This window comes from Lachnellula hyalina (assembly GCF_007821495.1).
Source record: "Lachnellula hyalina strain CBS 185.66 chromosome Unknown contig00214, whole genome shotgun sequence".
NCBI lineage: Eukaryota > Fungi > Ascomycota > Leotiomycetes > Helotiales > Lachnaceae > Lachnellula > Lachnellula hyalina.
In genome coordinates, this window is record NW_022157328.1 from 31,299 (window position 1) to 46,769 (window position 15,471).

The 15,471-nt window shown below is 47.8% G+C and overlaps 5 protein-coding genes across 5 annotated transcripts; 3 read left to right on the forward strand and 2 right to left on the reverse strand.

Moving 5' to 3' along the window:
* Positions 1-1,300: 1,300 nt before the first annotated feature.
* On the reverse strand, positions 1,301-3,099 carry PDH1_1 (2-methylcitrate dehydratase, mitochondrial; the record flags this gene model as incomplete). The annotated part of the gene is made up of 3 exons (XM_031153230.1): positions 1,301-1,917; positions 1,975-2,752; positions 2,809-3,099. 3 exons carry the CDS (start codon positions 3,097-3,099, stop codon positions 1,301-1,303), a joined length of 1,686 nt encoding a protein of 561 aa, XP_031001757.1.
* A 465-nt stretch (positions 3,100-3,564) lies between these two features.
* BNA6 (Nicotinate-nucleotide pyrophosphorylase [carboxylating]) lies at positions 3,565-4,504 on the forward strand (the record flags this gene model as incomplete). The annotated part of the gene is made up of 2 exons (XM_031153231.1): positions 3,565-4,375; positions 4,428-4,504. The coding sequence occupies 2 exons, from the start codon at positions 3,565-3,567 to the stop codon at positions 4,502-4,504; spliced, it is 888 nt and encodes a 295-aa protein (XP_031001758.1).
* A 3,160-nt stretch (positions 4,505-7,664) lies between these two features.
* mtr_2 (N amino acid transport system protein) lies at positions 7,665-9,211 on the reverse strand (the record flags this gene model as incomplete). The annotated part of the gene is made up of 3 exons (XM_031153232.1): positions 7,665-7,724; positions 7,782-8,673; positions 8,730-9,211. 3 exons carry the CDS (start codon positions 9,209-9,211, stop codon positions 7,665-7,667), a joined length of 1,434 nt encoding a protein of 477 aa, XP_031001759.1.
* Positions 9,212-10,869: 1,658 nt separating this feature from the next.
* LHYA1_G008313 (ATP-dependent (S)-NAD(P)H-hydrate dehydratase) lies at positions 10,870-12,017 on the forward strand (the record flags this gene model as incomplete). The annotated part of the gene is made up of 4 exons (XM_031153233.1): positions 10,870-10,966; positions 11,016-11,113; positions 11,173-11,850; positions 11,901-12,017. The coding sequence occupies 4 exons, from the start codon at positions 10,870-10,872 to the stop codon at positions 12,015-12,017; spliced, it is 990 nt and encodes a 329-aa protein (XP_031001760.1).
* A 1,295-nt stretch (positions 12,018-13,312) lies between these two features.
* Positions 13,313-15,471, forward strand: HET-E1_11 (Vegetative incompatibility protein HET-E-1; the record flags this gene model as incomplete). The annotated part of the gene is made up of 3 exons (XM_031153234.1): positions 13,313-14,071; positions 14,130-14,756; positions 14,806-15,471. Coding segments are annotated over exons 1-3 (2,035 nt in total), but the record flags the coding sequence as incomplete, so codon positions are not given.

A 15,471-nucleotide genomic window follows, 5' to 3' on the forward strand; every position in this document is an offset into this window, starting at 1 on the left:
AGTCCGACTTGGATCAAAGCTTTTCGGTGGGGCGGAACCACATGTGCGCCCGTCCCGAGCAGCCGATGGGCAAGGACAAGCTTCGGAGTGGGCTTGGCACTAATTGTCTGATTGGTCCAAATTCAGACAGGCGACGTCTGATCCACGGTTTGCCGACACTCGAGTCGCCGTAGGCCTAGGCCTAGATAAGTACTCGGGAGTACAAGTCATGTCTGTAGGTGTACTAGGTGTACTCCGAGGAGGCACGGCAGTCTGTTGTATAACCGTATTATTGCATCGGGTAAATGGGTAACGAGTAAGGAACGAAGAAATCACAAACTAAGTAAGTGAGCCGACCAAAGCAAGCCACTCGAGCCACTGTTGGTTGTCCGATGTTTGGCCCTTGCATAAAGTTGGCTCAGGTACCCGATTGGCGATCACGTAGGAATAGGGCTGCATGAGTACTGTACTGTATGGAGGAATGAGTTGTCGGCATGTGCGCTGTGCCTTGCGTTTCCCCCACCCTGTTTCTCTCACGGAGATCTCCATCCATCCATCCATCCCACTCCACAAAACCATCAAATTCTTCCATCAAATTCTTCATAATCAAATTCTGTCCCAATCGCCCAGTTCTTTGGTGTCTGTCGTGAATTCGTGACTCGTGAATTTCAAAACCTACCAACCTTGGGTATGTCGTCTTGCCTCCCACATGCTGCGTCTTATTGTCCCAAAGTGAAATATACTTTATGCCTGAGGCAGGAGGTAGGTAGTAAAGAGGACCCGACCCCCTCGCCAAGACATAACGGCTTGAGCTTCCACTTCCCCGTTCCGGATCAGGAGCGGGCGTAAACCGAGTACCATCTCACTGGAGGGCCCTACTTTCATAGGGAATGGTACCATTGTACCAATAGAAAAAAAATACAAACCATTAAACGAGTACGATTTGGTTATCCTCTTCTGCTGCTGATGAATAAAAAGATATGGAACATAAGGGAAGCACTCGAGTGAAGAGTCGTAAAGCTGAATTCCTATACGCTTTTAGCTTTAGTCCTTGTAGACGTGGTACGGTATATACCTTGCACCTCTCTCTACTTCCTGTATCCCAGGTCTGTGACTTAGCGTAGCTTAGTCCGCGAAGAGGACCTCTGATTTACCGCGGCGCGGTATCCTGTGATACCAACAATATCACTATCATTATAAAAGCCAGTTGTAGCTGAAAGTTCCGTACTATATTACCTTTGCATTCAAGTCAACCCACCTCAAACTAGAAATTAAATGATCGGATGCTTTCTGATCTAAACTCCTATATAGTAGTCCATGTCTATTGCACGAACTTGCTGTCCTTACTTACATACAAATCTACATACTCATCCACAGCCATAGCCTCCAACTTCTTCCCATCATTCCCAAGATCCACCAACTCCTTAACCTTAGCTTCACTGTAGTGATGTCCAAGATGCCTCTTGTACTTAGCTAGAATCTCTGGCTTTGCCTCCTCCCTCCTGAGCCTATGTCCCAACGGCGCCTCAACTACGACTTCCTCCAGCACGGTGCCATCGTTAAGTGTTACCGTTAGTGCATTAGGGATCGTGCGCATGTTCTCATTGTGGTAATCCAGTGTGAATTGAGGGTCCTCTACACACTTGATCTTCTGGCGGAGAGACTCAACGAGAGGTGAGGTTGCAGCTTCCCCGCCGTCCGTGTAGTCGGTTGCCTCTAGGCGACCATACACAAGCATAACCGAGGCCATGTATTGGATGCAGTGATCGCGATCGGCGAAGTTGTCCATAGGCTTGAATTGTTTATCGATAATTCGGATACAGGCTTCGTGGGTGCGGCAGGTAATTTCTTTGATGTCGGCTGCGGATTTGCCTTGGTCGGCTAGGGTCTTGTGGATGCGCTTTGCAGCTTCTATTGCGGTTTGGGAGTGGAATTCAGCTAGGATGGTATGTTAGAGGTGCAAATTGGGGAAAATTGGGATGAGTAGTTAGTTACCTGGGTATGAAACCTTGAACAAAACATTCTCCATAACGTAGCTACCATAAGGACGTTGGAATTCAAACTTGTTGCCTTTGAATAAGACATCGTAGAAACCCCAAACTGGAGCAGAAAGAACAGTAGGAACGCCAGGCTCGCCCTTCATGACCTTCAAAACGAGGTTTACAGCCCGCTGGCAAGCATCACCAGCAGCCCACGACTTCCTCGACATGGTGTTCGGCGAGTGTCTATATGTCCGCAAACTCTGGCCATCAACCCAAGCCTGCGAAACCGCATCCGCCGTCTGCTTCTCCGACAGACCCAGCAACTTAGAAACCACAGCAGCGCTAGCAACCTTGACCAGCACAACATGGTCCAAACCGACCTTGTTGAACGAGTTTAGAAGCGCCAAGCAGCCCTGAATCTCATGTGCCTTGATCATAGCCTCCAGGACTTCTTTGACCGTAATAACTTTTCCACTCCCCAGCTTACCTCCGGCACGGTTCGTCCGCGAAATCCAGTCTGCGACCGCCAAAATGGCGCCCAGGTTGTCCGAAGGGTGGCCCCATTCTGCGGCAAGCCAGCAGTCATTATAATCCAGCCAGCGGATCATAGCACCGATATTGAACGCACCGTTCACAGGGTCGAGTTGGAAGGGTGTGCCGGGGACTTTGGTGCCGTTTGGGACGATGGTGCCTTCAACGATTGGGCCGAGCAGTTTCGTGCATTCTTGGAAGCGCAGACCTTCGAGACCGCAGCCTAGAGTGTCGAGGAAGACGAAGCGGGCGGTGTCGAACTGTGAGAAGCTTCAATTGGCATTTTCTTTCTGCGTTGAGGGGTGGGGGAGCTTACTGCGAGATCAGAGTTTATAGGTGTGTGGTGCACGTAGGAAGCAATATCCTTGATCTCGGGATCATACTCGCGGGCTTGCGGTGGGGGAGGAGCTCCCGATTGAAGAGGAGACATGGTGGAGAATTGCTTGAGGGCCGGAGTTGTAGTCGTAGTTGTAGTTCGTGGTGAAGTTCGAGCTGCGGTGAAGGTTGAAAGAGGGGCAAGAGGAGCTCGCGATCTGGCGGGGAAAGGAAGCCGGAGGTTGATGTTCTTACTTGCTGTCGTACGAATGCTGCGTTGGATGGCTGACATTGTAAATGAATCAATGACAAGGAGATGAGGGAAGGGAGAGTATATCTTCAAAGGAATCTCCGTTTCCACGTAGGAACATATAAGTATGTATCCTTTTATTGGATAAGATCTTGCTGTTCTTCCTCGGCCTCCGCTTCTAAAATCCGGTTCAGGACTTTGCCCTTCCCGCAGGTAACCGAGGTTGTACCGGACTGGTGCGTATTTGTACCGAAGTACCCTTACCTAATCATCCATTTAGCGTTCACGTGATAGACGGAATCGCATGGGAGTGATCACCGTGATTACGGAGTATACTGTAGAGAGAAGTGCACTTGTAGTGGGGTAAATGTTGGGGGCCAACGCGCATTTATAATGACTTTTCACTTCTCGTGATATCTTTCTCTTCCCTACTTTACCTTACTTTCAACCGCACCTAGATTCAACGTCCTAATCTAATCTACAACCTTTCACACGATACCTACAAGTATGGCTCTTCAACACGGCAATCCCGCGGACCTCCTCCCCGTCCATTGGAAATCCCAAATTACCGCCTGGTTCGCAGAAGATACCCCATCCTTCGATTACGGCGGCTTCGTCGTCGGCGACAGCGAGCGGACCGCTACCCTCTTTGGTAAATCCAAAGCAATATTAGCGGGCGTACCCTTCTTCGACGAGATCTTCGCACAAGCAGGATGTACTGTAAAGTGGCATCTAAAAGAAGGCGCAGAGGTTGACCCGGGCTCGAAAGGGAAGATAGCTGTTGCGACAGTTACAGGTCCTGTGCGGAAACTGTTGTTAGGGGAAAGGGTGGCCTTGAATACATTGAGCAGGTGCTCCGCCGTAGCGACGAAATCAAGAAACATGGAAGAGTTGGTTAGGAAGGCAGGATATAAGGGCATACTTGCCGGCACAAGGAAGACTACGCCGGGATTCAGGCTGGTAGAGAAGTACGGGATGATTGTTGGGGGTGTAGATGGTCATAGACATGATCTGTCGAGTATGATCATGTTGAAGGACAACCACATTTGGGCGCGGGGTAGCATTACGGAAGCTGTGAAGGCAGCCAAGTCCGCAGGCGGCTTCGCGTTGAAAGTGGAGGTGGAAGTTGATAGCGAGGAGGGCGCGGACGAAGCCATTGCTGCTGGAGCGGACATCATCATGTTAGATAATTTTGATGGAGATGGACTCAAGGTTGCGGCGAGGAGTATCAGGCAAAGATGGGCTGCGAAACGGGAATTCTTGCTCGAGTGTAGCGGTGGCTTGACGTCGGAGAATGTTGGCACATACATTAATAACGGTAAAGTGGATAATGCTCTCAGAAGCCCAACCTCACTAATTTCTCGTTATAGATATCGACATCATCTCTACCAGTTCGATACACCAAGGCGTACCACATGTCGACTTCTCTCTCAAAATCGATCATTAGCAATAAAAACTGTACCACCCAAGACAATTCTTCACCTTATCTGTACCACTTTGAACTTTCACATTGGCATGGGTTGCGATTTGACACTGCCGGAGTTAGGGGAGGCAAAGTGCGGGCGGTAATCTGAGGGAGATATTTCGTCCCGGAGCTAAGGCGGGTGGCGCCTTGAAGTCTAAAACTATGGGGCGAACCCCAGGTAGAGTAATATAACTGGTCTCGATACTATATTGACCCTGCTTATTCTATAGTGGAGCGTCTAGGCGGAAAAATCAGAGCCTCTCAAGTGGCCAGTTCCCTGGGCATCATCGTTGCAATTGTATGTATGTAGCTAACAGAAACCTGGCAGTTTCGAACATCTGGGCGACACGACTCACGATGTAACGAGTATACCTTGCTCATACAGTATGCATACTTCGGAATATTCGGACACCACCTAATAGCTTTTAAATGGCAACTCGCTGTTTTCTTTTCCCTTTCGTTTCAATTTCTCCCAATACAATACCTACGGTTGGAGGTCGACATCTCAAATCAGTATGGCTATTATATCTCCTACTATTCTGGTGGTATCCATCTGTGGTTCTCTTATTATATATGCGATAAGTCGACTTTTACGAGGTAAAGGTAATGGCGGACCACTGCCTCCAGGTCCTAAAGGCCTCCCAATTTTTGGTAACATCAATGACCTGCCCAAGCCAAATGAACAGGCATGGCAACATTGGCTGCAGCATAAGGAACTCTACGGTGCGTATAAACCACAGTTGCAGCCATTTAGTGTTTCACAGAGACCATAGCTAAATATACGCTACGTGCAATTTGTAGGCCCAATCAGCTCTGTTACAGTCCTTGGACAGGCCATGATCATCATCAACGACCCCCAAGTTGCCTTTGAGCTCATGAGAGACCGGTCTACTATTTACTCTTCGCGACCTAGTCAGGTGTTCGCTGGTGATATGTATGCTTAGGCCTGTCACAGTTCTTCTAAGAATGCTAACCTAGTACCTAGTGTCGGGTTCAACAATTCAACTGCTTTCAGCGAATATAATGATACCTGGAAGATCCACCGGAAGAATATAACCAAGGTTGCTAGTACCAATGCTTCCTTAGCAATGTTCGATCGGGTCCAAGAGGCTGAGTCTGTACGGTTTTTGCTCAATCTTTTGGATTCCCCAAATGACCTTTTTGATCACATCCGAAGGTAAGTTCTTGTTACAACCTCTACCAGGTCAAGCATCGCTTCAATCTAACTACTGAACACACAGAGAAGCCGGCAGCGTTATCTTGAAGATTGCATATGGCTATACAACCGAAACCCATGGCCGAGACCCCTTCGTTGACTTGGCGGAAGCCACCATGAAGGGATTCGGTGAAGCGTCAATGCCTGGCAAGTGGTTGGTAGACGTCATTCCTTTCTGTAAGTCTGCGCAATCAAACCAACATAGCACGCCTAACAGGAATAAGTGATGTATCTACCAGAGGGATTTCCCGGTACATCATTCAAGAGCACCGGTCGTCGACTGGCCAATACTTTGAGGCAATGTGTCGACCAGCCGTACGCATTCGTCAAGCAACAAATGCGTGAGAAGAGACATAAAACGTCTTTCTTGTCTCAAGCCATTGAGGACATTGGAGGTAACGCAGATATGGAGTTTGTACACAAGTGGTCGGCGCTCTCCTTGTTCACGGGCGGAGCTGATACGGTATTTGATCTACGCTCAAACTAATAAGGATACTGCTAACTATCCTATAGACTGTCTCCTCCCTGATGACCTTCTTTCTTGCCATGAGCGTGTTCCCTGAAGTTCAGGTGAAAGCCAGAGAGGAACTCGACCGTGTCATTGGAACCCAGCGACTTCCTATCAGCGCAGACCGTGATGATTTACCATATATTATGGCAGTTATGAAAGAGACACATCGTTGGCATCCTGTTGCACCCATGGGTTTACCCCACGCCAGCAGCGCCGAGGACACGTACCGAGACTACAGAATTCCCAAGGGCGCCGTGATGTTGCCCAACACTTGGTATATGCTATGCTTATATATTTCGGAAGCGCCTAGTCACTGACAACAATACAGGTGGTTCACCCACGACCCTGCTATCTATGCCGACCCCATGATTTTCCGCCCCGAACGCTTCCTCGAAACCGAAACGCACAAAGCAGAGCCCGACCCACGTAACGTTATATTCGGCTTTGGCCGCCGTATCTGCCCTGGCCGCTACGTCGCTGACAATGCACTATACATTACTATTTCCCAAACTCTTGCAGTTTTCAACGTCGAGAAGCTTGTTGAGAACGGTCAAGTCGTGGAGCCAGACATCAAGTTTGAGCCCGGCGTGGTCAGTCACCCGGTACCATACAGGATATCGATCAAGCCTAGATCAAAGGTGCATGAGGATTTGATTCGGGCGGTTCAGGGGGAGTACCCATTGGAAGAAAGTGATGCGAAGGAGTTGCAGAACGTGAAGTGGTAGGTGTGCGGTGTAATAGATTCAACAGCAGACAAGAGTATTGATTCCGCAAAACGGGGTTTAGCCAAATATGCTTATAAGCAAGGGGTAGAGTCAATGCGGGATCGCACACATAAATGTCTCTCCTTCCTTCTCTTTCGGTGGGAATAGTGGATTTCTGGGCCATTGGATAGAGATTTATTTCCAGACTATCTGTCACGGTTCTACCATAGCTTCAGTTCAGGTGAAGTGTCCTGATAGTGAACTTGTATACTTTGCACCATCTTGGTCTATACTTTAGCTGCCAGCACTAGGTACCTCCTGTTACTCACGAGAATGGGAAGTGAGCGAAAAAGCAGCATTTATTATTGTCGTCGGCTTTTATTGTCCCACTCCTCCGGGGACATTATAAGTCTGCGTATAAATAGCAGGAAAGATAGGGGGTATTCTTTGCTTTCACTATATAGTTAGTAGGTCCCGTGTTGAGCGAGCCCCCGTGCCCCCGCTGCAGCATTATATACCATATAATTAGGACGCAAATAAAACACATGATTTCTACAATAATTTTTCGGATTCTAGACACAAGCCCGCTAAAATACATTACGCCACTCGTCATTTCCCTTTCTCATTCCCAATGAATTTTCCCGTCCGTTTTTCTTACTCCTTCGTATATCCCCTAACACATAAACTCCCCACCGCCATGCTTTGACGAGTCTACCCAATTGGTGCACATGTAAATGGAGCATGAACAGTACCCTTCTTATACTGATCCATCTATGAATGTATTAGCAATCGCATGTTCCTAATAAATGGCGGCGATATGAAACTTACGATATCAACAATAGCAGCGTATGTTCCAGCCACCAAAGTGATCATACCAATCACAAATACAGCACCGTTAACAATGCTAAGCAACAGGTTTTCCTTGGCGTACCACTTCCCTTTCTTGATAAGCATGAACCACATCATCGCAGGGAAGTAAAAGGTAAAGCCCGAAATGAACAAGGCGGACATGATAGATAGAAGATCCGAGAAGAAGGGGATGGCTTCAGCGATAACGAATGCGATGATAGTGAGAAAGGCGAGCAGTGCCAACCACGTAATCCACCCCTTTTTCGTATTGATAAACCGAACAACCGAGTCCTTGTACATACGACCGTGGAGGTAACGAGCAACTACGGTGCCGTTGATAGAGCCTGAGATGAAAATGACAGGCAAAGCAACTCCAAATGCGATCTTGGATACCGTCGGACCTGCTGAAAGCAGAGCGGGGGACTGAACGTCCTGGCCGACAAATGCGTAGATGAGGGCACCAGTGAGGGTGTAGATGAAAATCTCAAGTATTCCTAGTGACCAGATCGACTTGATAAAATCTTGCGGGCGGTGCATCTCATCCATGAAAGAGAACTGACAGATTGAGAACGAGTACGCAAAAACAATATTGGTAATCGCGACGAAAGCCTCGGCGAAGGTGACGCCTTCCTTGGGCCATGCCGACCAATTGGTAGCTACTGTGGCATTTCCAGATGATATTCCGGTGGCGATGATGGTGATTCCAATGGCAAGCATGATAGAGACGAAATCGATATAGCCCAGAATAGCTACCTCGGCGAACGATGGAGGGATGGCTACGAGGAATAGGATGACAGCAGCCACAAAACCGAAGACGACTGAGCAGGCACCATTGGCACTTAGGTTGAGAAATGCGATTGTGGCAGTCAAACTGGTGATTGAGATTAATACATCTTCCTTGCAATCGTCATGAAATAATGTACGTACCAATGCGATCCTACCAGGAAAACCAGTTGCAGCGTGAACATGGCGCCAACCAGCTCGTAGCCAAATCTCCCCATCAGAAGTCGTCCCGCATCAGCATAATGAGCCACTTTAGGAAACTTCAGCTTGACCTGTCCGACGACATAACTGGTGTAGATAGCAATCAATCCAACCCCAACAGTCAAAATGACACCAGCCACCATTCCAAGCGTAGCAAACGCCGAGGGAATAGACAGTGCGCCCAATGCAATTGCCTCGACTAACAACACCACGGTCAATCGTTTCCAGCCCAGACGCTTGAAGTGTGCAGCTCCCTGCGCTTCTAACACTCCGATTTCCCCAACGATGTCATCTTTGGCACCGTCGCTTCCAAAGCGATGCGAATCAGAGGAACTGGTCTTGTCATCGTACTTATTCCCAACGCTTTTCTCGTTGTCGTTGTCCACCACTGGAGCGGTGGTGATGCTGTTGTCGAAGGGGGCCATGACTAATGGTGTTGGAAGATGAAGATGAAGATGTGTAAGAGAAATGAAATGGAGAGTGTGTGGAATTAGCCCTCTTTAGCACCCGCCCGAGAAGCGACCTTTAAACATGACAACTCTAGTTCCGGCAGAAGTACCAGAGTCCCTCATGGAGTTTGGTACCGGTGACACCGCAGACTTAGGTAAAGAGGGTGGACACATCGGAAGAAGGATTTTATGGATTTCTGGTCTGAGTGGACTGTGAGGACTCGCGACAACCACTCAGAAAGGGATGATTTGCGTGTAGAGATTCGCGCGCTCCGATGTGTCCTCCGTGGGGTCGCCATGGAAGAAAGCGGACCTTCTTTCCTTCCCAGATGATGCGTTTTTTCTTGACACAAGTTAGGAAGGAAGGATTAGTGGGCACTTGTAGAAGCCTCAAGTTACGTAACGGGGGATCACTTAAGCGCGGACTGTGATGAAGTCGTGTTTAGTCAGCAATCCGAGCACGTTGTTCTAGATGCATCGAGTTTCCATATGAATGTAGCGTCAAGTTGATGACGTGAGGATATATATATCTTCAACAATCACCCATCCGGTGCTTTTAGCTCTGAGGTCTTGGCTGTATGAAGCAAAGCAAAGTATGTTGTAGCCTAAGGTACTCGAGGACCTCGGGTTACCTGCATGATTAGCCCTTAACGCGTGATTTAGGCGAAAGCTGCATGACATTTCCCAGAGAGCCAAGTGCGGGGTGACGGCACGGCTTGCGGCATTGATACGGTATACTTACAGTACCGAGTACTTTGTAATTTCTTGTAATCTTACTGATACGTGCAGTGCCTGGTAGACCTATGTACTTGTACCTAAGGTATTGATTGATTGCTTCTACTGGGCGCTGCCCATACTCCGTAGCTCTTTGGAGCATCACATCTGAGTTTCAAATGGCTTAGTAGAATGCGCTACGGAATAATCGAGTGCATTGCAGATCCACCTACACGACGGTACGGTAAAGGGAAACGATCTGCTATACAGGAGCAAGCGGCCTTGACGATATTGAGGGTTTTAACTCAATCACCGGATCCTCCGTATTACTTCGTACCTAAATTTATCTCAATCTTTTGTACCTACTTTTGCTAGTTGTAAGTCTGAAACATTCCTTTCCGACAACATAGAATAATCAACTCAATCTAGTAAGGATTTACTCGTAACGTACGAGTTGATGAGCAACATACTCGTAATGGAGACTTATTACAGTATTGCTATACGGAATACTCCGAACGCCGCTCTCGGCTTAAATACTACGAAGTAAAGGTAACTAGTAGTAAAGGAATAACATATGCACATTACTATTTATTTACGGGGTATTGTCTTGGGGTCTTTTTCTCAGCCCTGCGCCTCCCAACCCAACTCTATAATTGATTGCAAACAGCTTGTACTCCGTAGATGACTCGGAATTCAAGGTAACTTCGGTATTCCTGCAATATTGTAATATTGTAATACCTTATGGCCAAAGGAACATATAGCGAATACTATCCCAAAAGACTACCCAGGTAGCTATTAGTCGATTGATTCCAGTCCTCGTGACCAAAGGTTTGAGTGAATTCGTCGCGACGCGTCGGTGACATCATTGTCATCTGAATTTCCAGTTCAACTTTACAACCAATTCCCAATCATCCATAGAAATGCCCTCAGAAACGGTTGAAATGTCCCATGCAACCCGCGATATCTTATTGAGGGTCAGGAAGATGATCCCGCCTATGCTCGACAAATTCCACAAAGGTAGCCCTCAATCATCCCACCACGATACCTCTCTAACCCTTCACCATAGGACAGATGGGCCGCATAGCAGTAATAGGAGGCAGCGAAGACTACACCGGCGCCCCTTACTTCTCTGCCATGGCTTCTGCTAAGCTCGGGGCCGACATGGTACTCCCCTCCCCCCTCCCAATTCCATCTGTCGAAAGCTAACTTGTCTTACTTCCCAGAGCCATGTAATCTGTGAACCGCAGGCAGCACAGGTAATCAAAACCTACTCCCCAAACCTAATGGTGCACCCACTCATGCGACAATCCTCGCACGCCTCTGCCGAAACAACCTCGTCTTCCATCGCCGCCACCATCATCGACATGCTACCCCGCCTACATGTCCTCGTTATCGGGCCTGGATTAGGAAGAGATACACTTATGCAGGATACATGCGCGCACGTAATCAAAGCAGCGAGGGAGAAGAAGATGCCGTTTGTGCTGGATGCTGATGGGTTAGCTCTGGCGCAGTCGAAACCGGAGCTGGTGCAGGGATATAAAGAGTGCATTTTGACGCCGAATGTAGTTGAGTTTGGGAGGTTGTGTAAGAGTCAGGGGATTGATACCAAGGGGCTGGGGGATGCGGAGGGAGCGGAAAAGCTGGCGAAGGCATTTGGAGGTGTTACGATTATAAGGAAGGGGAAGGAGGATTATGTTACTAATGGAGAGAAGACGTATATTAGTGATATTGAGGGCGGGTTGAAGAGGAGTGGGGGACAGGGGGATACGCTGACGGGGAGTTTGGCTACGTTTCTAGGGTGGAGAAAGGCATATTTGGATGGGTTGTGGGAGCATGAGGGGGATTTGGATGAAGTGGAGTTGCTGGCTTTGGCTGCTTTTGGTGGTAGTGCTCTTACGAGGGTGCGTTGTTCTATTATTTGGTGGTGGTGACATCTTGCTGACTTTTATAGGAATGTTCGAAACTGGCTTTCTCGAAGAAAGGACGGAGTATGCAGGCAAGTGATTTGACTGAAGAAGTTCATGTTGCATTCATAAACCTCTTTGATGAGCCAACGCCAAAATTGTAATCGTAAAATGAAGATGGATTGGAATATAGCAAGATGTATACTTGGGAATGTGGAGGCCGTGACATGTATGGATGTATACGGTTCTTGGTCCTTTCGTTAAACTGATTAATAGACAAAGGGAAAATAAAAGTGAGTGGAACGATAATGTTGGTGCCAAGTACCAGATGGACCAATTTAGTGTAGCAGGTACGCATACAAGTTATACCAGATGAAACTAAACTCGGTAACGTCCTCCTACCTGCGCTTGAAAAGGAGACGTCTCCCTGTTATTCACCCTAACCTTCCACTCGATCGAGTAATGTATGAAACTTGGAGGATCTTCAATATATATCCTCCTTTCATCCTATAGTCGAGGCTGACAAAAGCCAAGCTTGCCCACCTCTTGCAGTTGTGGTTGTGTTTGTTGCTGGCTAGAAATATCTTCATCGAAAGGATCCCAGAGTCCATAATCGAATGATTCGGGGAAAGGGGAGGGACTGCCCATTGTCGTCAGGGAGGAGGGTTTCAACAGGGGAAAATACCCGGATTCGTTCTTGAGGTATTGTGGTCAATGTGCCGGGAAAGCAACGACGCTGGCAGATGCTAGCAGACGCTGTCCATGCTATAGCCTAGCTATTCATCGGAGCCTTCCTCAATTGAGGCGTTAGGGGCCTGCAGAAATCAAGTCGGTGACTACCTCGAAATGATTGCACCTTGATCGCAAACTATAATGGGATCATGGCAGACGTGATCGTGATACACATTTGCAAGCTAGCAGCGCTTGAAGAGCAGAATGCAGATCCTGCTTGGATTGATTTGTATCATCAATGCGCGTTATGAAATCTAGTTCCGATACTGCGAGCTCAACTGTATTGATACGAGAATATGGAAAGGCCCTATCATTATGTTTTTGTCCTGCCGCACGATACGGAGTAGTCCTCCTTGGCCTTCCTACCTCCTAATATTGCCAAGAGCCAGCAGCCCGGCCAGGACACTCATTTACTAGAACGGCAGGTAGAAAGCAGATTCTGCCTCCTAGAGCTCTGTTATCCATTTTATTATCTCTTGAGATGCTCCCTCAGTAATAGGAACATACCATTATCAATTTCGAATATTCTGGGCCAGTTACGATTTCCTGCAGTAAGCGCTGCAGGTCTTACGCGCTCGCAATAATGCACAACGATGCCTATATTGCCGCGAGGCGCTGGAAGCTGACTGCGCCTTTCTCAATCTCACCTCCTCTCCCGATTCAATAAACAATTTTGCATATATGCCCAGTTGACGGTTCTATACTTCGCGAGAACCTTTTCCCGCAGATCTCAAATCCAGTCGAATGATGCGCCTACTAGCATATAACAGCGATAACGAGTTCAGCCTAGCCAGCTTTGTCGGCGACGACATTCCGCGGTATGCTATCCTTTCGCACACATGGGGAACAGAGGAGGTTACTTTAGCAGATCTGAGGGATGGCAACGGCAAGAAGAAGGCTGGTTATAGCAAAATACAGTTTTGCGGAGAACAAGCTAGTCGTGACGGCTTGCAATACTTTTGGGTGGATACCTGTTGTATCGACAAATCGAATAGTACAGAGCTTGCAGAGGCTATTAACTCTATGTTTCGCTGGTACCAGAATGCGACGAAATGTTATGTCTACTTACCAGATGTTTCGAGACCCGCCTTCGGTACGACCGACAAGTCTAACGACCTACCATGGGAAGTAATGTTTCGGCAAAGCAGGTGGTTCACTCGAGGTTGGACCTTGCAAGAGCTTATTGCTCCGTCATCACTTGGCTTCTTCTCGAAGGAGGGGGAACTACTAGGTGATAAGGTATCCTTAGAACGACATATCTGCGAGATAACAGGAATTCCCGCCAAAGCTTTTCGAGGAAGCCCGTTATATGATTTCAGCGTCCACGAACGAATGTCATGGGCAGAAACTCGTGAGACGACTTGTAAAGAAGATGAGGCATACTCGCTACTGGGCATTTTCGACGTCAATATGCCGCTTATCTATGGGGAAGGGAAAGAGAAGGCATTGAAGCGACTCAGGGAGGAGATCGACAAAGCTTCAAAAGGTAGGTTCTTCTTTTCTGTTATAAGCACTAGGTGTTAGGAAGCTGCTAACCAAAATAGGGATTAAGTATGAGGACTTCTCAGTCGCCTTTAGTCTCTCTTATGTTTCTGACATCGAAGATTTCGTGGCCAGGGAGGAAGAGCTCGTAGATATGCATAGGATCTTGCTTAGCGACGGTTCCCGCCGAACAACTGTGCTTCATGGCCTGGGCGGAATCGGCAAGACACAACTTAGTATTGCATATGCAAAGCGGCATAAAGTCAATTACTCGGCAATATTCTGGTTAAATATCAAGGACGAAGATTCTCTGAAGCAGAGTTTTGCTAAAATTGCCAGGCAGATATTGCGAGAACACGCCTTGGCTAGCCAGTTCAACAACGTGGATACGCAAGGAACCCTTGACGAGGTGGTAAATGCTGTCAAGGCATGGCTGAGTCTGCCTAATAACACGCGATGGCTGATGATTTACGACAACTACGACAACCCAAAATTACCAGGAAACACGGATCCTATGGCCGTAGACATCCGAAAATATCTCCCCGAGTCATATCAAGGTTCAATTATCATTACAACGCGGTCGTCGCAAGTCAGAATAGGATATCCAATCCAAATTCGAAAGCTAGGGAATATGCGGGACAGTCTCAAGATTCTATCAAACGCATCAAGACGGGAAGGACTGGAAAATGGTAAGGACGTTCTAGACTTTTATGCTGCAGCCCTTAACCTAAATATTAGACCCCGATGCCATCAAGCTTGCGAAGGAGTTAGACGGACTTCCTCTTGCACTAGCTACTGCTGGAGCATATCTTGATCAAGTAGCGATCAGTCTTTCGACCTATCTTCGCCTGTATAAAGAGTCATGGATGCAACTCCAAAAGTCGAGTCCTGAACTGAGCTCATACGAAGACCGAACGCTCTACTCTACGTGGCAGGTTTCATTTGATCATGTTAATCAACGAAATGGCCTTTCGGCTAAGCTTCTTTGCTTTTGGGCGTACTTCGATAGCCAGGATATCTGGTTAGAGCTTCTTCAGCACAGTGACTATGACGACCCAGACTGGGTACGACAGCTAGCCGAAGACCAAGTAAGCTTCCATCAAGCGATGCGTGTACTAAGTGGCCATGGACTTGTGGAGGTAGCCACGCCTTCCTACGAATTGATCGAGTCACAAGGGTACAGCATGCATGGGTGTGTTCACTCTTGGATTATCAACGTCCTTAATAAATCGTGGGACTATGATATGGCTAGGCTTGCTGTAAAGTTTACTGGATCACATGTCCCGGGAGAGCAGGCTGTTCAGCCGTGGCTAACACAACGACGGCTTCTCCAGCATGCAACGAGATGTTTATATATGTTTTCGAACAGCTTGGTGGTAGCCGATGAGCTAGCAGATGAATGCC